Source organism: Austrofundulus limnaeus, unplaced genomic scaffold, assembly GCF_001266775.1.
Source record: "Austrofundulus limnaeus strain Quisiro unplaced genomic scaffold, Austrofundulus_limnaeus-1.0 Scaffold37, whole genome shotgun sequence".
In the NCBI taxonomy this organism is placed as follows: domain Eukaryota; kingdom Metazoa; phylum Chordata; class Actinopteri; order Cyprinodontiformes; family Rivulidae; genus Austrofundulus; species Austrofundulus limnaeus.
The window spans coordinates 1,078,054-1,099,698 of record NW_013952439.1 but is presented as its reverse complement, the minus strand read 5'-3'; the positions used below and the strand labels follow the sequence as shown (position 1 = coordinate 1,099,698).

Below are 21,645 nucleotides of genomic sequence, written 5' to 3'. Positions count from 1 at the left end.
AATTAAACAACAGTAAAAAAATAATAATGTTAGCTGAGTCAGAACGACTACAGGCAAAAGCTAACCTTGAATAAAAACCTAAAGTTGAAGTAATCAAAGTTTTTATAGCTTTAAACATATTTTATTTTGAAAAGTATATTGTAAGTTCTGCATCATATAGACAGAGACATTTGTGTTTAGTTTTTATACATGTGTTTACATTCCCATAACAGCATTCTCAAAAAATCCATCAGATATACATATTAGTCAGGGGGATTTGTCCTTTTTCTTGATTTGTTCATCAGATTAAAAATGAAGCTTGTTGCTGCAGGCTTTGACAAAGCTCAGGGCCGAACTCATCAATAAATCTGATTAGGTTAACAAGCTTGTTTTTGCTTTGTTCACTGACAAGTCAGAGAAGAACTCATACATTTTTGATTGGAGGAAGAACACACAGCTGTTGTCTTTGGGGTCTCCGACAATGAGCTTATTTACCAGAGTTTGTATCTGTGATGAGATAATTGGGTATTCCCCCTCTTATTTTGACACGCACAGCAATAAATCAGTTCGTCAGCTCTGGTAATTACAAAGAAGTTAATAAGGTGAGTGTTAAAAAAACAAACATTTTATGTGTTTTTGTGAACCGATAGACAAAATTCTACCTATTGTAAAACCAACAAGTGTTCTGGGGACACAAATATTCTGATTTTGAGGGAGAAACTACAAATTAAAGGCCTAACAGTCCTGTCTTTCATGTCAGAGATTTCAAATAAAATCAAGGCATGGAGTTCTAACTGTTCTGGTCTAGTCTTGTAAATGGTGTTCAGTGCAGTCCGGTGCTCAAAATATGTGATGAGGATGATGCTCAGCTACGTCGACATCAAACTCTAGCTCCGTATCTGTACAGCTGACTGAGTTGTAAACATTTTAATGTTTGACAGGGTCACTTAAGGCATCTTGAACAGGTTAACTCTAAAAGTTAATCAGCTTTAGAGGCACATCCAGTGTTTCGTTTTTGAAGATTTTGTTTTAATCTGTCAGAGGATTATTTTGCTAACAGACAAACACAATTGACTCCACTAGTTTTGATAAACATGTAAAGTTTAGTCATGAATAATAGATGGTAATATTAAAAATATATTTTCTTATGGTATTAATAACTTCATCCATTCATCCATCCATCCATTTTCTGTATATGCTTCTTCCTTTGTGTTTGTTAAAATCAGGGATCATTCTTGCAGTGGGACTTTAGCTCATATTTCTTCTGCTGGAGTCCTTCAGTAAGCCTGTAAAACCTCAGCCTTATATGTGGAAGGGTTCGGTACACACGTGTGGTCCCATCAGGCGTGTTTATTCTTAGAATGTGCATCACTTCCATAATGCATCTTCATGTTAGTACCTAACAGCGCTGCTCAGATGTACTCAAAGGTACCGATGATCTATTCATGATTCAGAGTTTTTAAAAGGAAAYGCTGAAATGTAACCAGGTCAGAGGCTTTTATTCTCAGGAGGGAGCATGTCTTTGTAATCTTGTTTACATATTTAAGAGATTTGTCTTTAATATGGTGTTTGCTCTGATGCTTTCACAGAAAAAAGAAGAACAAGGTGTTTACTATTGCTTTTTGTCTTTAGATGATTTTACTGCATCCCAGCAGATGGACTTTTTAATTTACAGCTTATCTGATAGCAAAGATTTGTGGAGATTAGTAATTTATTTGTTGAAATTAGTGTGGAATATTCTAATTAAGCTAATGAAAAACATATAAAGGAAAAAATGGAAAAATGTTTTCTTAATCAAAAACTTGATGATCTCAGTTTTTGTTTTCCGCCGCATTTCTCAAAATTAATGTTGATTCTAACAAAAGAAAAATACAATAGTTTAAGTTATGAAAATTTTTGTTTCTTAAATAAACATATACAAAGCAGATGCTAAGACTGAAAAACATAATCATTTAATATCTGATACCAGTAACGCACTTTAATAAGACAAATGTGATTGCTAAGTGACTTGAAACTTGCCAAAGATGCTGAAACCTCTTACAAAGCTAAAAGAAACAAAACACTAGCTAAAAGCTAAAAAAGCAGAACACTGGAAAAAAGCAGAAGCAGAAAAATGCTAGCCAAAAGTGACAAAATGCCTGCTAAAAGTTATGAATAGCAACATGCTAGCTAGAAGCTAAATGTAGCAGGATGGTAGCTAAAAACTAAAAGCAACAAAATGATAGCCATAAGCTATATATAGCACAAGAAGCTAAAAATTAAAAGTAGCTAAATGCTAGCCATATACTACTTTCCTGAAACATTCCAGCACTTTCAGGACCTTGGACAGCTCCTTCAGTCCTTCAAAGGCTGTGTCTCAATTCCTAGCTGGGCCATGTGGGCCACATCCTCGCTTGGCCGGGTATCAGCTTCAGTTTATCATATAGTTGTTTTCATAATTTCCAAGTCCTGCTACTAATAATTTGATACTAATGTGCCAAAAGATTAACTATTTATTTTAAGCAATACTAGAAAAACAACAACTTAAGTTGCTCAACATTCCTCATTTTAATGCAGTGATAACTGCATGCTTTTTCATGTAAAGGCTAGAATATTATGACTTTTTTCTCATAACATTATGACTTTAATCTTGTAATGTTATGACTTTATTCTCATAATATTATGACTTCATTTTTATATGACATTAATGTCGTAAATTATGACTTTATTCTCGTAACATTATGACTTTAGTCTTGTAATGTTAGGATTTTATTCTCGTAACATGTAGTTGCATTTTTTATTTAACATCTTATTGCAACGTGAATTTCATCAGCTAAGTTGCTAAACTTACTTTTAAAAGCAAATTCTTTGGTCCTTGGTGAATTTCCAGACTGCGCCGACTCGTAAAAAAAATAAAAACTCCACCATCTTCATTTCTCTCTTTAGTTTGCTGCCCGTGCATTGAATCCTGGGATATCCTCAGCTGGTGAGGATACACAGATGCATTCTTGGATTTTGAGAGTTTGTTGTCTGCATTCCTCAGCTGCATGCTGAGGAGTCTTCAAATTGGGACAGTCCTCCGCGCGGGGCAGTGGCTTATGTGGCCGACAACTGTGCACTCATGAGGACCCAGACCCTGAATTGAGACAGCCAAATTGTCTAAAGTCCTGAAACATTCCAGCACTTTCAGGACCTTGGACAGTTCCTTCAGCCTTTGACACTGTCTAAAGTCCTGAAACATTCCAGCACTTTCAGGACCTTGGACAGTTTCTTCAGTCCTTCACACTGTCTAAAGCAGTGATTCCCAACCAGGGGTACACAAGCATATTACTGGGGGTACGTGGAAAAGTTTCCCAGGTGTGTAAAAAATAAATACAGTTTATTTATTTGATTACTTATTCCCTTTCAAGGCAACATTTTTATCTTAGTGTTTATTTTGAATTGAAAAAATAAAATGCCTGAGAATTAAATGTTCTAGGGTGTTAAATGAATAATTTTCATCTAATAATCAGTTGAAGTACAGTATCGTTTTGGAGAATCATCTTTACATTTGACTGAAGAGCTAGTGGTATGACAAAATTGCTCAGGGAGTACACAAGTCTAAAAAGGTTGGGAATCACTGGTCTACAGTATAAATAGCAGCTATATTTAACTAAAGCAAATAAGAGATAATTGCCAAGATAGCTCAAAACTAAAAGTAGCAAATGCTAACTACAAGCTAAATAAAGCCAAACAGTAGCTAAAAGCTAAAAGTAACCAAAGGTTAGCTGTAAGCAAAATGTAGTCGAGGTAACATAAGCATAATAAAAAGTGAGAGAGAAAATAAAATATTTTGTTTAAGCTGATTTCAAAGAAAACCGTGTTTTTAAAGGTAGAATAAAATCATAACTTACTTATATGGGGAAATGTTTGTTAAAATATAAGAGTTATGAAAAAAACAAGAAAAAGAATTATTATTACATCTCATCTTTTAGAGTTTTAGATCATCATCATTATCTTGAGATGAAAATTTTAATGAATGATTAAAAGCTAGACCTGTAGGAGTATGTGTTGAATGACTCATCTACAGATCAAAGTTTAGATCAACATCTGTCAAACTGACTAATTATTTTTGGGTTGGCTGAAGCCAGTTAACTGTGGCAGACATTTTATATAGGCTAGGTGTACATCAGACGCTATTTTCTGAGAGTTTCATCAAAATTCATTCTGTGGTTTATGAAATATTTTGTGAATACAACATGCACACAGCCCAACACATACAAAAAACATTATCACCCACCTTTGAACAGTGGGTGATAATGACCAAAACTGATTCTTCGACTCTGTATAAATCTCCGACTGCAACGAGGCTCAGTAACAAAACCCCTCATCAGTAAACACAGCTTGTTGCTAGAACCATGAATAAAATTGAAAAACACCCTGGATCCAGAAACTCTGCTGCCCTCTCTGATCCTGACCTCAGTTAAGATGAACTCGCAGGTAAAAAAAAAAAAGAAAAGAACTGTGCTGTGGTCTGATAAATCAGAATTTTAAAATGGTGGTCTTTGTAACTTCTGAGCCAAAGAGGGGATGGAGCATCCGGTGATCTATCAATGCTCAAAAAGCAGCACCTGTGACAGCAACGGGGTGCTCAGAGGATGGGGAAGGTGCCCGTTGTGCAAGGAACCATTAATGCAGAACAATCCACCCAGATGATGTCTTCCTCAGAGAAGACCTTGATTATTTCAGACCACTGTGCCGAGCCACRTTAGATACATGATTTTCAAGAGTATGGCCGTGTAATTTAATAGAGAATGAATGTGGCCTTCCAAAAGTTTGGACCTGTCATTTATTTAAAATAATGGCTAAATTCAAATGAAAAAAAATACAGTGATATGCATCTGAAAAAAAAAGTTACCCAGGACCAAAAGCTGCCTTGTGTCATGTTAACAAAATATTTCATGACTCACTGAATGTTAAGTATTCATCAAGACATTCTAGGTTTTCACTGATGTTCTGTAAATAATAAAACGCCAACTTAATTGTCAGGTTTACATTTTGAAACATTACTGCTTTATTTTGAAGTAGCTCACACATTGATCATGCATCCATCAGCAGCGCTGATATTACAATGAAGTTCTAATAAATCTAATTTTATTTCTTTAGCATGTTTAAAATCAACCACCATTGATCAAAGTGTCAAAAAAATTGGTATTTATAAAAGCAATAAGTATATAGCAAAAAATACCACCTAAAAATAAGATACAATAAATGTGCTAAATACWATCAATAAATATAAAATCAAATGAATAAAATCATTATGTTCTTCTCAGCTTGAACCAAATTTGTTAAATCACCTTTGGGTTTACCCAAGATGCTTTGTGGATCACAGTGCAAATAAATTCAACATAAATTTGTTTAAATAATGGCTTTTAGTTTCAGCAGGTAAAGCGTTGTGGAGCTTTTTATTTATTAAATGTTCAGTGTGGTGAATTATCTCTCGTTTCTTCCTCAGGTTTATGAGCACTGCCATGACAAGAGGAAGTAGGGCCGATCCATTCCAGGCTGAAGTGTTCTTGGATTTGCTGAGTGTTGGATCTAAAGGTGCAGAGAGTGATGTCTGTTTGACAGGCTCAGTGCAAAGAGGCTAAACAGACACTAGAGTGTGCTTTTGTGTTGTGCAACGGCACCGTCTCATCCGGACCATGTGGCTGGCTACGTTCAGCATCCATCTGTTGCCTGCACACCTGCTACACCAGCGAGGGACTGCAACCATCACTCACTGTGCTCTCCTCTGGTGGATGTTATGTTCCTGCTGCTCACTCACTAAAGCAACAAGCCAGAAATTCTACCCAACTGTGACCACCCAGTTCGGGAAACTGCGAGGCCTCAGGGTCCCCGTCCCCAGCGAGGTCCTCAGACCCGTCGATCAGTACCTCGGGGTCCCCTACGCCGCCCCGCCTGTGGGGGAAAAGCGCTTCATGCCCCCCGATCAGCCCTCCCCCTGGTCGGGAGTCAGGAACGCCACCCAGTTCATGCCCGTGTGCCCCCAGAACATCCACAACACGGTGCCAGAGATCATGATGCCCATTTGGTTCACGTATAACCTGGACACGGTGGCCACATACATTCAGGATCAGAGCGAGGACTGTTTGTATCTGAACATCTACTCTCCGACGGAAGATGGTGAGTCGGCGTGGTAAAACGCTCAACTGTGCCTTTACGTGTCTGATGCTGGCTGCTGCTGTTGGCTGAGGCCCTCATTGTTCTGTGATCATCATGAGCTCATGTCATCGCTGCCACCAAAGGCTGATTTATCACCCAAAGCATCATTTTCAGGCATTATCTAGTGAATGGTGATGCAGATAGACTGATACTTTTTTACACAGTCACATAGAGAATTTGAAAGTTTTTCATTCTTTTCAAATTATTTATATCCATTTAAGCCCTGGCATTCCTTTATAATATGCATATCTCTTGCCACCTCCATGACAGACTTTAAATGAAAGAGTTAAAGCCACTTTGGTCAAACTATCAACTGTGTATTAAAATCATTAGATGACAGGTCCTCCACCTTGTTTTGTTGGGAATTGAAACCAGCAGGACCTGGTTTATGGTGTATTTTTGGAACCAGAGTCTGAGCCCTAAGGTGGTGGAGATTTAAGTCCTACCGCCTCCCTCACACACAGTCATGGTTTAACATGAAATAACTAATTCAGGGTGTAAAACTCAGTCACACAAGGTGGCCAAAATTCGAACCTTGATCCAAGCCAAGGGCCAATTTCATTATTCCTATATAAATATTAATTACATTTTTCCAAATTATATTTTATGTAGTGTTTAGAACATGCACAATGTTAAATAAATACATTTGGAAAGACATATCCTTAATAATTTGTCATACTACAAACTTACTGATTTATTGTTTACTAGACATACATTTTATCACAATCCAACAAATAAGTGAAAAACACTAAAAGTCTAATTATTTGACTTTAAAATAGGAAAAGAATACAAAAAAATCATTAAAGTCAAATATCGATTGCATTTTCCACACCAAAATCAAAGATTGAGGAAAAACTAACTTTTTTTTTCTTGAATGTTGGCCAGCTGTCATGAGATGAAGGCACTTTGCACAGTGACAAAAAMAGAAGCTATAAATCAATTTTTTATTTAACGTATTACCTTTTGGGCTGGATAAAATGTTAACAAGGTCCAGATTTGGCCCACGGGCCTTGAGTTTGACATGGGCACTAGTTACAAACAAAACGAGTATTAGAACCCACAGCTGCAAGGTTAAACGTRTGAATTACCAAGAGTTAAAACCTTTAAAAATTCATGTAAGGCGTGTTTGTATTACTGGTAAAGTGCTGTATGTTTAAGTGGAGGGGGCAGGGCTTAAATCTTGTGCTGGGATCAGATTATGGGGATGTAGTTCCCATTCTGGCTTCAACCTCTGGATTACTGTAGGATGTCTAGATTTTATAGATGGGTCAAACCAAGAAAATAACTGTTTTCTATTACCACAACTAATTTCAACTCAGTTTCTGTACATTTGACTGATTTTTAAGTAATTTTTGTAGCAATCGTTTCATTAAAATCTGTTTATTTAACGTGACAGACAGATGTAGATCGTTTGCTGTACAATAAACCTTAGCTGTCAGAATGTCTATCTAAACTAAGCAGTCRTTTTCAGTTTGTTAAACGATAAAAATAACAGCCTGTTTCACTGCCACAGCATCACACGCAACTGTGAGCTTTCTTTAGAAGAAAGATAAAAATGTCAAATTTCCATATTTTGCAAAAATTTTCGGTCCATATTAGTGAATCACAGCTCTGCTCAGACAGCGTGTCTGTCGGGGGCCAATTAAAAAGGAGCAGGAGTCAATTGTCTATCGCACACTGAATCCTTTTCTATTTCTGAACCGCGAAATGAAGCAGCGAGGGAACATTTTGTGTGTCTGCTGTGAATCTGTAGATTACCTGAACAATGTAATAGCGTGCTAATAGTGTATGTTTTTTTTAAATAGTGACTATTAACAGGTTTCTCAGACTCCTGCTGCTTCAAGACACTAATTAAATGTTGCTCCTGAGAGCCTACGGCCTCCCTCACTATAATGCTTTCAGCATTCAGAGCTGAACCRTGTTCTGCTTGTGTATGCGACACACCGCTCTTTCAGACTGTTGTTTTTTTGTTTGTTTTTTTCTTCTTCTCCTATGGTAACTTAGCAACAACAGATAAACAGCCTGCATGAAAGGTAGATGTCCAAAATGGTGCAGCCCACATTTTCTAAAGCTCAGAGTGCTCCCTGCAGGCCTGCTCACCTGAACGTGTCAATTCAATTTTATCTTTGTAAGTTGGGAATGTGCCTTTTTTTAGACATTTTTTGAAAACGTTGTTCAATTTGGGCCTTTTTGCGAGTTAATTTTTAGTTTATTGATATTCAGGTAGTTTTATTTCAAACATTCCTGAAAGGACTGCACATCGTCCCTCATTTTTTACGACAGTTTTAAACTAAGATCGTCTTATGGTGAGACACGATGGCTTCAAAGTGCCTGTGACRTCAATTATTTTGTWATAAATATGMATGCATTTTTAGAAAAATAAYRTTAATAATACATTGCAACAAAAGCYCCACGCCGCTGAGATGAACAGTTGTTGAGATATTTGCATGTGAAGTAACAGGAAGTGACATCAAAGGGGAATGTCTGAATGTAAACAAAGCAGTACAGTTKCTAACAACACAGACTGTAGAGAAGAATCTGATATTTCGAAAGATTATTTTGAGTCACAGAGAAATKAATCAGAGTTCAAATATTGTTTTCAATGAACACCAGGGAGTTGCCTTTTTTTAAAGAATTCCCTTTTGATGTCACTTCCTGTTTCACTGTGACGGAGCAAGTTCAGGAAAAATGCCAATTATGTGACAAAATGGGTGAAATTGTGGTATTATTTCAAGTTTCTTAAATATAAAGTTGTTTCCTTTGACTTTTTGTAGTTGAAGGAGGCACTTTAAAGCTATTTTGGTCAAACCTTGTAAATGATATTTGCTGTCTCATGTAAGATAGGAAAMGTGTTAGTGATTGGAGTTTGGAAAGACTCTCATCTACTACCATGCCCATGTTTAGTTCCATATCTGTGAATTTGACTGTTATATCTCTTTTTTTGTTGGCTCAGGTCTCTTAGCTCAGCTGTAGACGTCCATCCAGAGATTACTTTCTGAGAGGTTTAATGAAATCTTTTCTCTGGTTCATGGGATACTTTACTAATGTATCTATTAAACAGTGTACACACACACACATTAAATAAAGAGCAAAAACTYTTTCCATCAAACATTTTGGATTATCATATTTCAAATTGTCTTATAATTTTTAAAATAATCTTGATCTTTTTTTTCTTCTTGATTTTGTCATTTTGATCAGATTAAGGACAGGTCCCGGTCCAATCCATCATGCTCTTTTGAATTTTGTACTTCTTTTTTTGTCTATCTGAATCCCAGGGGGCCAAAACAAGAAAAAGGGGGCGCCTTTCTCACATGCTGAGACTCATATATCTGAAGGTATTTTTTAATGCATGGATTATTTTTGTTTCATGAAAATATTTCAATACTTTTTGATTTTCTAAAGAAATGTGGGTCTTTTTTTTTCTTTAAGTGGAATTATAAGAAACGATGAATTAAAGTTTCTGTTCCTCTATTTTACATATTGAACAGAGCACTGCTGAATCCTTTTCAGTAAAGGCAACACTTCTGTTGTGCACATTGATCCAGAGATTGCAATATCTATTTATCTGTCCTTATAAAAGAAGAAGAAGAAAAGCATTCATAAATACACCAAACAAGACATAAAGATTTTTRCTCATTTTCTTATGGCTCAAATATCAGATGCAAAGGAGTTTACTGTAATGTGATCCATCTCAGTTCAAATACACCGTAAACAAGTCTATGTAGATGTGTATTATACACTGAACTTTACGTTTACCTCTCAAAAATCTAATTTAGAGGGATAAATATGAGCAATTAATGTCTTACCTGTTGTAGATAACTCTTTGAATGATCTCAGTTTAGAGAAAAGTATAGTTTTGACTAGATTGATGAGCTAATGGCTAGTCCTAATGATGCCAAAAGCAAAGTAGACTGTTATCATGCTAAACCAACTCCAATGAAAAACAYAAAAACTTTCAGTAGAAATATGATGACATTCATACAGGAAGCTGCTGGTGTTGGTTGCACAAACAACAGAATTCTAACAAAATAGTAGCCACTAAATCAGAGATACTCAAATAAACTGCTCATTGGTCACAGTTACTCAAAACCAACTAATCAGATGCCGGACATCAGGGGGTCACTTAAAGGGAAACAATACATTATGTACAAGGGCAAGTATTATTTTTTACTTCATTAATTTGTTTTGTTGCATTTAATTTACAATTCATATAAAGGGGACAAATCCTGCAAAATCCACTTTTTTTAGTCGTTAAATACATTTTGTTGTTTACTTCTAGGAGTGCAGAAAATTTGAGTTCAGTCTCTGTGCTGCAAAGATATCTTTATATTCTTTTTGGATCATATTTTTCAACTCGTCTCTATTTTCTGTGACATTTTCTGAACTATGATGTCACAGAATTTGTAACAGAACTGCCAAATAAGGTCTGGACCTACTAATTATAATTTGGCCGTCTTCTTTCTCCTCTGGCTCCAATGTGTAAATCTTCCCTTGTTGACATGTTTTACTTCCTTTGTGAATAAAAAGTTTCTGCATCGCTATGGAGTCGTAAATCCCTCTGTCAAACTGGAGTGAACTGGTCTGGAAGCTGGAGGGGGGCGGGGTGTGATGCGCCTCTTGGATTTAAAGAGACAGCCTTGAAAYGAGTTGATCTGAGATGCACCTCAGAAAAGAGGGGCTTGTGGAGTTACAGTAAGGAGGAATTAAGCATTGCAGTTCCACTTTACTGTATATAGACCTCAACTGAATGACTTAAATGTGAAAAAGAAGAGTTTAAAAGCAGGATGTCTCCTTTAAATTTTGTTTTTATATTAAATCAAGTAAAATCNAAAGGTTGCACTTGTTTATTTATATATTTATTTGTTTATTTATTTGGGGGGGGTCATCATTGGCGGGCCACCTAATCACCTGTCAAATGAATATCCCTGCATTACMCATTGTTCCAGTCAGAATTAAACTTTAGTTTCTGTTTCTGCCACTGAGGTCCTTCAWAGAGCTTTCTACAGCAGGTGAGATATTAATCATTCATRACCTTTCCRTAGACCCTCACTTCAAMAGATCTGATCTGTTGATTGAAACTCTTATTTTTTAATTCCTAAGACCTTTAGATTTATTGCAGATAAACAAGAAGGCTTGGTCTGACATGTCTATGCACCATAAAACTGTTGATTATATTCATAACTCTTGTCAAAGTGTGTTTACCATGCATTCTGGATTGCCATTACAGCTTTTAAACCACAGGCTCTCCACCCTGGCTTGCTTCCAAGCACATTTTCTAAGCGGCCTATCTCTCATACTTCATCTTGAGCAGTTGTGTTAGAAAGTTTAAGTAACGGTTCTGTATCAATCCTTCACGTCATTACTGTTGTTCCTGCTCAGAGTGTGTGTTTACATATATATAAATGTGTGTCACGTTGCAGATATAAGAGACTCTGAAGCCCGACCAGTGATGGTTTACATCCATGGAGGCTCCTACATGGAGGGCACCGGGAACATGATGGATGGCAGCATTCTGGCCAGCTACGGAAACGTTGTTGTCGTCACACTCAACTACAGAATTGGGATATTAGGTCTGTGTCGTGACTTTTTTTTTTCAAAGGGAACATTTAATTTAGCCTTGATTACTCTAAGAGAGAGAGAGAAAACAGTCAAAGTGAGCACTGAGTTTCACTTCTATTACTGTAGGAAAAAGAAGTTGAGATAAAATGTCTGAACACATTCTGGCTAACTTAGATCTTGGTAGCATGACACTTTCTGTTAACATCTTCAGAGGAATGCGGCTATGCAAATTCTTATCAAGCCTTGTCCTTGTTGCACAAACTCATTGTTCCACCCAATTTATCTTCCTCTAGATGGATTTATCTAATCTGTGCAAGATTATCATCCTTTGCTATTCATGAAAGCAAAATGATTTAACTACAGCCCAGAAGGCTGCAGCATCCACAAGGTCATTGTTTGTTGTTTACACTGTTTAACATTCAAAGATCTCTAGATGAGACCSGTCAGAGGAATAAGTAATGAGATAAATGTGCATGAGCACCTGTGACCTCTGTGTGGTTTCATGAAAAGGGTTTGAGGAAATTTATTTCCACATGTTAAATGTTATAAAGTCACTGAAGCATTGAGGAGTTGAGCCAAATCACTTCCTGTTAGGGGATGACAGCAAAGAGTTGTCTAAAACCTGAGAAGGGACTGATGTCATTTTATTTACACCAGGCTTCCTTAGCACCGGCGACCAGGCAGCAAAAGGAAACTACGGACTCCTGGATCAGATTCAGGCTCTYCGCTGGATAAGTAAAAACATCGGTTACTTTGGAGGAGACCCCGGGCGCATCACGGTGTTTGGATCTGGGATCGGCGCTTCATGTGTCAGTCTGCTAACACTGTCCCACCACTCAGAGGGTAAGAACACACAAGCTGTTTAAGAGTCATCTCTATCAGTCCATTTCCTTTCAGTTTTTAAAAATACAACATGGTGCCTGAACCCTGACAAAAAAGAACAAAAAAAAGGAATAGAAAAATCAAACCTCCAAAACCCAATTCAACTGTTTTATCAATTCACCTTTTTGTTTGTATTTTTATTATTGCTGGGTATTATAAAAAAAAAAAAACTTCTAAATCATCTAAAGCAGGGGTGTTGAACTCTTTTTCACCGAGGGCCACATAATGTAATTATCTTTGACGTTTCTTGTTTAACTTCGACTAAAAACACAAAATGTCACCTTTCTAATCTCATCGCTACCGCTGAGCACCGCTAACAAACAATAACTGAGCTCTACGTGGTTTTTCCTGCATAGAAACAGCATTTTAACACTTCCTCTCATAAAAACTGAAAAGTACTACATGTAGGACTGGTTAAATGTGAAATAAATAATAGAAATACTATAAAAAGTAAAAGTAAGAGAGTTTTACTCACTGCTGTCGTTGCTGCCTCTTCCACTGGAGGGGCGTTCCAGTTTAAATTTACGACTTGTAAATGGGAAATTTCCACTTCGCAGTACAACTGAAGCAAAAGTAAAAATGCAGCAAAATGGAAAATTTTCTTTTAAACCCTGTGCCCCTCCACCTAGTGATGGGATGTCATCATYTYKCAGGTAAAATAATCAACATGCATTATGGGAGATGTAGTTTYTGATCAATACTGACTTTAAAGCAACTTACACTTGTTTTTAAACACTATTACCTTTTTGAAGCTCTCACTGGCCGCAAAAAATGCTGTGGTGAGCTACATTTGGTCCGCAGGACTTAGCTTTTGACACGTGTGATCTAAAGCTTAGAAAAATTGCTTATGTTATTATTATTGTTCTCCAATAAAACACATAGTTCAGCCTAAAAAAACTAGAAATTATAACAAGTTATCAGCATGTTGGGTACAGCTGTAGGGGAGAGTTACAATAAAAACATCTTGATTGTTGAAAACATATTCTGAGGCATATTTAGACAACCATATGGCCGTTGTAGGTTTTTGGCAGAAATATGTTAAATATGTTGATTGATTCAAGTGTGGCGCCACATGGTCCGGCAGGGAGATGAAGCGTTATGATCTTGGGGTGGTGGGAGGGAAACAGGGGGTGTTTGTTAAGTAAGTGATTGCTTTTGTTCCTCTCCTACTCAATCTAATCAGTTTAAAAGCTCTGCCCCTTAAAATGTGTCGCTCTTAAAGAATCCCATTGGCATTATAAAGTTCTCAGCACGTCATCAGACGCACATGTTAGTGTGTTTTTCCAGCTGATTTACATCACAGTCCATTTGTTTCCTGATAACTACTTATTGACGGAGTTAGTAGGGTTAACAGAAATCTCAGTGCTTTTGATGAGTTGCAAGACAATTTTTAACTGACAAAGTCCTCATCTTTTAGATACGTTTGGAAAAAAATGGCTCTCTTTGTTTCTAAACAATTTCCCTATCTTGTAATTAAAAAGGACAAATTCTTGTCTAAATTCAGCTGTTTTTCTGCTAATATCAGGTGAAATACCTGTACAGACATAATCTGCAGACATCTGATGTTTGAAACTCCTTGAATACACATTATGTCTTTTTATAAACATCCCCTCGAAGACTCAAAGGTGTGTGTGTCTACGTGGGTGGCCCCTTCTTGAATGGGCCCTCTTATCTTTTCTCTGATATTCTTGTCGTTCTCTTATTGATGCTGAACAGAACCCAGAGAAAGGCAGGAAATATTGTAGTTTTCATCAGACCGGGGGAGACTGAGGCAGCTGTCCTTTTGAGATTTGTATTCGGTGTCCTCGCGCACTACAGCAAGTGCACAAAGACCTCCAGCTCTCTTTGAAGTGGGCTTGCTCTCTACTGACATAAAATTAGAATGATAGAACAGGGCAGCTCGATGGAGCGGTGGTTAGAGCTGTAGCCTCTCAGGAAGAAGGTTGCAAGTTTGCCTCCTGGCCTCCTCATGGGTTTTCTTTGGGTGTAGCTTTTTCCTACTGTCTAAACACATGCATGTTAGGTTAATTAGTAACTCTAAAGCAGGGTTGTTAAACTCATTTTCACGGAAGACCACATTATGGTCTTGAAAGGGCCAGTTGTAAATACTGTAACTTTGACATTTTGTGTTAAACAGTAAATATCACATTCTTCTTCTCATTACTACAGCTGAGCACCGCTAACAAACAATAACTGAGCTCTACATGGTATTTCYTGCATAGCAACAGTGCTTTTACACTTCCTCCTAAACACTGAAACGTGGTATGGTACAAGTGACTAAATGTGAAATAAATAAAACAGAAATACTATTAAAAGTAAAAGAGTTTTACTCACTGTTGCGTTGTGGTGAGTAGCCGCCATCTTGAATTCTGAATTCTCCTACTTTCTAAAAGGGAATTCCCACTGGAGGGGTGTTCCAGTTTAAATTTATGACTTGTGAGTGGGAAATTCCCACTTCCCAGTGCAACTGGGCTGCAGCAGAAGTAGCTGGTAAAAATCCAGCTAAATGGAGATTTTACACAGAAAATTACGCCAGCTACTTTTTAACCCTGTGCACCTCCACCTAGTGGTGGGATGCCATCATTTTGCAGGTAAAATAATCAGCATGCATTCTGGGATATGTAGTTTGTAGTCAATGCTGGCTTTGAAGCAGCTTATTTTGAGACATTAACAGTTTATTAACTAAATAGGTCTTGGGTCACAGTTACTCAAAGCCAACAGCTCAGGGGCCAGACAAGTACTATTGTATTTCACTTTTTAAGTTTGTTTATTTTGTTGCATTGAATCACAAAATTAAAGTGCACAATTGATTTAAAATCTATTTTTATATTAAATTTAACATAAAACAAAAATTCTGTCTTGCTTCGTTGTCAGRCTGAAGTCACCTGAGGGCCACATTTGGCCCGTCGGCTTTTATTTTGACATATGTTCTAAGCTGTCCCTRGCTGAGAGTGTGAATGGTTGTTAATCTCTGTGTGGCCCTGTGTGGGACTTGCAACCTGTCTGGGGTGTACCCCGCYTCTTACACAATCACTGCTGGAGATAGACACCAGCTACCTGTGACTCAGGAAGTAAAGACTGGTAAAAAAAAAGAAAAAAAGGGATGGATGAAAGAAAAACAGCAAAAAAAGACAACAATGCCACTGTCACTACTCTCTGAGTTGCYAGAGTGTTAGATTCAACTTTAAAACGGCTTTTTACTTCCTTTTCGAGTAAACGCTTACGATTTTAGTGTCATTTTCCCAAGCACTAATCCCTGGAGACAGAAGATGATGCACTGCATGTAAACAATTCAAGACGAGCAGCTTGTTTACTGTATCAACACTGAGGGATCAGGGTTACTGCATATTCAGCTCCCTGCACACACTCTGCACCGTACAGTTGGTGTCAGCAGTCTGTGTAAGCCGCAYCGCTTGTTAGACACACCACATTAACGATTCAACAATTACAGTATGTTTGTGTGGAGGAAAAAACCCCGACACCTCCTCACTAACACCGCGCTGCAAATTGACCATTAGTTTGACAGGCCCTCGTGTAATCTGCATAGAGAGGAAACTACATAAAATGACGAAAAATAATCAGCTGAGATTTTTTAATTTTCTCCACAAAATGAGAAAAWATCGATTTCTTCTACCCTCTTGTGTACCGAGCCGCCTCTGATCTGTYCTGAGATCATCAGTCTTTGTTTTGCTGTCTTTCTGACCAAATGTGGGTTTTTTTCCTTTAAATTGATAAAATATATGGCAGCAAACCTTATCTTTGTGTTTGAATGACAGTTAGTGCGACCGGAATAACAAATTTATTTAAAAATTCTCAGATTTGCATTCAGAATCCTCTAATTAGCAATGATTTGTGTTTTTTTTGTGTGTGTGTGTTCTGTTTGTCTCAAGGCCTGTTCCACAGAGCCATCATCCAAAGTGGTTCAGCGCTGTCCAGCTGGGCCGTCAACTATCAGCCAGTCAAGTACACTCGCATGCTTGCTGAGAGGGTTGGCTGCAACGTGCTGGACACGGTGGACATGGTGTCCTGCCTGCAGAAGAAGAGCGCTAAGGAGCTCGTGGAACAGGACATCCAGGCCGCCCGCTACCGCGTGGCTTTCGGCCCCGTCATCGACGGAGACGTCATCCCAGATGACCCCGAGATCCTGATGGAGCAGGGCGAGTTCCTCAACTACGACATCATGCTAGGGGTGAATCAGGGCGAGGGGTTGCGCTTCGTGGAGAATCTGATGGACCTGGAGGACGGCGTGTCCGGCAACGACTTTGACTTCGCCGTGTCGGATTTTGTGGACAGTTTGTATGGCTACCCGGACGGGAAGGACACCCTCAGAGAGACGATTAAATTCATGTACACGGACTGGGCTGACAAGGATAACCCGGAGACCAGGAGGAAGACCCTGGTTGCGCTCTTCACTGACCACCAGTGGGTGGAGCCATCGGTGGTAACAGCTGACCTGCACGCCCGCTATGGCTCACCCACGTACTTCTACGCCTTCTATCACCACTGCCAGAGCCTTATGAAGCCCGTGTGGTCGGACTCGGCACATGGCGATGAGGTGCCCTACGTATTTGGCATCCCCATGGTGGGCCCGACCGATCTGTTCCCCTGTAACTTTTCCAGGAATGACATCATGCTCAGTGCCGTGGTCATGACATATTGGACCAACTTTGCAAAGAGTGGGTGAGTAACAACATTTTCTGTGGCTTTTTCTGAGCCCCAAAACTGCACCACCCTGGCGTTTTTGTGTAGACAGACAAAACGCTACTTCTTGAAAACATTGATATAATAACCCCGCCTCTAACCTAACGTATGGCATGAGGGTGTTTCGTTTTTACATTTGCAGCTTTAGCACCATCTATGCATACAAACATTGATAAATTACCAACTACCAACAACAGTTTGACGGTATTACATCAAAAATGATTCCTTATTAAAGGGGCAATATCATGCAAAATAAACTTTTTTGAGTTTTATATCATGTTATAATGTTATACTCTCATAAAAAACACGTCCAAAGCCTTGCTTTGACTCATTCATGCATGTTTGAGAAATCCTGCAGCGTTTTTAGGCAGCCATGCTGAGGAGCAAAACAACAGGTGGGGAGCAGAAACGCCTTTTGGTACCAGAAACACCCCTGGGACGTGTCTTTAAGCTGAACTTCCTCATGGCAGAGTGCCCCCCCTTCCCTCCCTCCTCCTTCCACCCGCTCCGCGACTCCGGCAGGCTATCTGCTGAAATGGGCGTGACCGAAGTGGTTGGATTTTCTTAAAGAGACAGAGACCTATTTCAAGGCGTTTAGAAAATGTCAAGATGAGAAGTAAATTGTTTTGGGGATTTTTACAAATATATAGCTCTTTCATAAGCTAAAAATGTGACATAGTTACTTTATTTTAGTATAAAATTGAAATATAGGCTTTGAAAGCACATAATGTCGCCCCTTTAAGTCTGCCATTTATCTCAGCCTTATCTCGTTATTTTGTTAATTAATTAAAACTCCCCTGAGAAAAAAAACAGGCTTCAATTTTTATTGATTAAAAGGAATTCCCTAAAGTCTAAAACAATATCCTGAAAGGTAATTCTGCAACCTTTGCTGTTATCGATTTTTTTATAATCTGAATCTTTCTTCTGAGGAAGGGCCTATATTTGTATTTCYTTTCAAACATGATATCAAATGCTGAATATCAAACTCTGGTTAGCTCATGTAGAGACATAACTCTGTGTACACCAGCTAATAGGAACCATGTCATTTTAAATGTCAAACTGGAGCAAACTTACTTTTTTTTCCTTCCAGCAAATTTCTCAGTGTTCAACAGTGTTATGTAGACTAAATGATCCATAAAGACAGTTTATAAGCCCCCACAAAAAAAAAAAAACTTTTATTGATGGTTGTAGGACAAGTTGACAGTTTGACGAATTCTGCTGTCTCCTCGTGATGCTCGCTGTTTGATGGTGGAGAGCTCCGTCTAACGTGTTAATCCAAAATCCCCCACAGCTCCTCAGCTGAGAGTTGAAGGCTATAACATAAAATTTACATCATTTCTACATTCATTAACCRGTTCAATGACCCCTTCATGTCATGCAAATGATAGCTTTGTAATCTCGGAGAAGGCCACTCCAATCAGGACTAAAAGGTTTTATCACGGAAGATAAAAGTGATCACTCTGAGCGTTCTGCATTGATGCTTTTTTAATGTGAGTCTTCCTCCTGAAGAAACAAATGGATCTAAGTCTTGGCAGCAAAATATCCCTCTATAACCCGGCAGAGCCACCAGATCCTCACATAAGATGTTTTTGTTTTGCTTTATGTGGTTCTCTGAGTGGATGTCATATTGACACTTCGCTTTTATAAAACATAATAAAATAATAGAAAAAGACTTTTATTCACCAATGGATTGAGCTGCTTTTGCAGCTGCAATTCATCTGTTTAATTCATAAAGCCCCTGCAAAGGGAGATGGGTGCTTCAAAATGTGCTACCTGTGCTGCATTTTTGCAGACTTCTCTCATTTAAATGGGGTTTTAAAGTTTTTATATTTCTGTAATGTACTACCGGAGAAAAAGGTGCCATGTTCTTAAAGACCAGTACTGTTTGCTGCACAGATTTARCTTCATATATTTACTGTCTCCCGGGAGGTAGTGGTATTTGCATCTCAGGAAAAATGACAAGGAAAAACAACAACCTGTTGCAATGTCCCCTTCATTTTTTTCAGTGATGAATGTCAGAGGCTGCTGTTCTACCATCAAAATATAAAAAAATTGTAAATATAGGACATTTTAGCAGCCAGACATTAACAAACAGAACCAAAGATACAGTAGTTTCTTACAATAGTATTTCTGGAGACAAATAATACACAAAATCCATATTTTAAACCTAAATCATGGATTTCAAAATTACATTTTTCTGTATACTTGTAACATTTTTTTATTTAAACAAGTTTATTACATTTAATACATAATAGTTTGTTATTAAAGACAAGCTGTGGTCTAAATTTTCTCATTAAAATGATCGTCTTGTGGGTACTAGAGCAGTGATACGCTGCAGCTCTCCATCTGAGGCAAAGATCTGCTGGTTCCTTTTTTCTGAATTTAAGAGACACCTGAGTGAGTTTTACTGTTGTGGAGGACTCCACTGCTGTTTTGCGGGAAGTACTTTACAGCAGCAATAAATCTTTATGTGGTATGACCCCAGCAGTTAGCCAAACACAGCACAGGTCACCGTGGGCTGGTAATGTTGCTGTGTAGGAATAAATGGAAGTCGAGCCCTCTGTGAGAAATGGAGATATGACACTGGGTTAGCCTTTTTYGTTTTCTTTACTTGGGAAAAATATAACGTGGAGCTTTCATTTACTGACGTTTTAAAGAAAAGTTTTAAAATGTACATATTATTATGATATTATTATATTATGATGTGTGTATTAAATTGTAATTTAGATTCCTGTGGATTTTTCTATTTGAAGTTCATAAAATATTGATAGAACTTTAAATCACAGAATTGTCATTCAATAATTTACAATATTTTCTACTGTAAATGTAAAACATGTAAATGTAAAACATCTTTTTGTAAGCTTTTCTGGTTCATCGTTTTGCACAACAGACAACTGCTACAAGTAAAACTACATAATTAAAATTTGATTTTGTTAAAGGCATAGTGTTAAGCTTTATCGCGTGAACAAATAATATYTTACCTGTTGGAGATAGCTCTTTGAACTTCCTCACGTTGAAGAAATTGAGTTTGATTCTGACTGGATTGACGAGCTAAAGGCTAGTCTGAGCAGCTTATAATGCTTATTTACATGAAGTGATATGAAATGTTTGAAAACTAAGTAATTTTATTTTTCCACTTTCATCTTGGCCCCACTCAGACTAGCCGTTAGCTCGTCAGTTTGGTCAAAATTTAGACTGAGGTTGGTCAGAAAGATAAGATTATATTTGTTCACAGCCTTAAAAAGCTTCAAAATAATTGAAACTATTCTTTTAAAGTCGACTAGTCATAAAGTGAAGGATATCTGAAGTTATCAGCTATCAGGCTCTTGAAGAGTTTGTCTTTTCTGACCCAAGTCTTCTTTGATGTGTTCTCAAAGGGATCCGAACAAGCCAGTGCCACAGGACACCAAGTTCATCCACACTAAGGCCAACCGCTTTGAGGAGGTGGCCTGGTCCAAGTATGACCCCTACGACCAGTTTTACCTGCACATTGGCCTGAAGCCTCGTGTCCGGGACCACTACCGCGCCACCAAAGTGGCCTTCTGGAAACACCTGGTGCCCCACCTCTACAACCTTCAGGGAATATTCTACTACTCCTCCACCACCACCAAAGTCACTCCTCTGGATCCCACCCAGTCCAACGGGAAGAGGTCCGGCGGCACCGGACGCCCTCCCGTCTCCACGTCTCACAGCGGGGGTGAAGGTGGGAGAGAAATGGGTCCCCTGATCATGCCGAACCCCAGAGATTACTCCACCGAGCTCAGCGTCACCATCGCCGTCGGGGCGTCGCTGCTCTTCCTCAACGTCCTGGCCTTCGCAGCCCTGTACTACCGCAAGGACAAGCGCAGCCGCCAGGAAACGTCCCAGCAGCCGAGCCCCCAGCGCGAGAGCAAAGGCAACAACGCCAGCCACACCAACACCGTCGACGAGACCCTGTCGTCCCAGCAAAGGAGCCCGTGCGAGGCCCTCCACAACCCTCTCCACGCCTCCCCCAGCTACTCTCTGAGTCAGCGTCGCTCCCCCGACGACATCCCGCTGATGACCCCCAACAACATCACCATGATCCCCAACTCCCTCATGGGCCTGTCCAACATGAGCCCGTACAGCACCTTCCCTGCCGGCTACAGCTCCGCAGGCCTGCCCAGCACCCACTCCACCACCCGAGTATAGCCTGGCAGGAGGCGGAGACCAGAACYGAACACAAACATTAACGTATAGAGCTGTATTTAGGATGTGTACGTAAAATAGAAGCCAATGTTTGTTCTGTCATTTCCAAGAGGTGTGCGACCACCAACATCCTGCCTTCTCTCTCTCTCTCTCTCTCTCTCTCTCTCTCTCTCT

At 38.8% G+C, this 21,645-nt stretch overlaps 1 protein-coding gene across 3 annotated transcripts in view; it reads left to right on the top strand.

Moving 5' to 3' along the window:
- Positions 1–21,639, top strand: part of LOC106516389 (neuroligin-3) — a 25,112-nt gene extending 3,473 nt beyond the window's left edge. For 2 of the 3 annotated variants that reach the window (XM_014006719.1, XM_014006720.1), the window contains 6 exons: positions 5,453–6,123; positions 9,438–9,497; positions 11,583–11,732; positions 12,379–12,564; positions 16,494–17,283; positions 20,682–21,639. In XM_014006719.1, the coding sequence (XP_013862173.1) occupies positions 5,643–6,123; positions 9,438–9,497; positions 11,583–11,732; positions 12,379–12,564; positions 16,494–17,283; positions 20,682–21,474 (2,460 nt within the window). In that variant the 5' untranslated portion in view covers positions 5,453–5,642 and the 3' untranslated portion in view covers positions 21,475–21,639. The remainder of the gene's footprint in view (positions 1–5,452; positions 6,124–9,437; positions 9,498–11,582; positions 11,733–12,378; positions 12,565–16,493; positions 17,284–20,681) is intronic. The other variant, XM_014006721.1, reaches the window with a different exon arrangement.
- Positions 21,640–21,645: the final 6 nt, after the last annotated feature.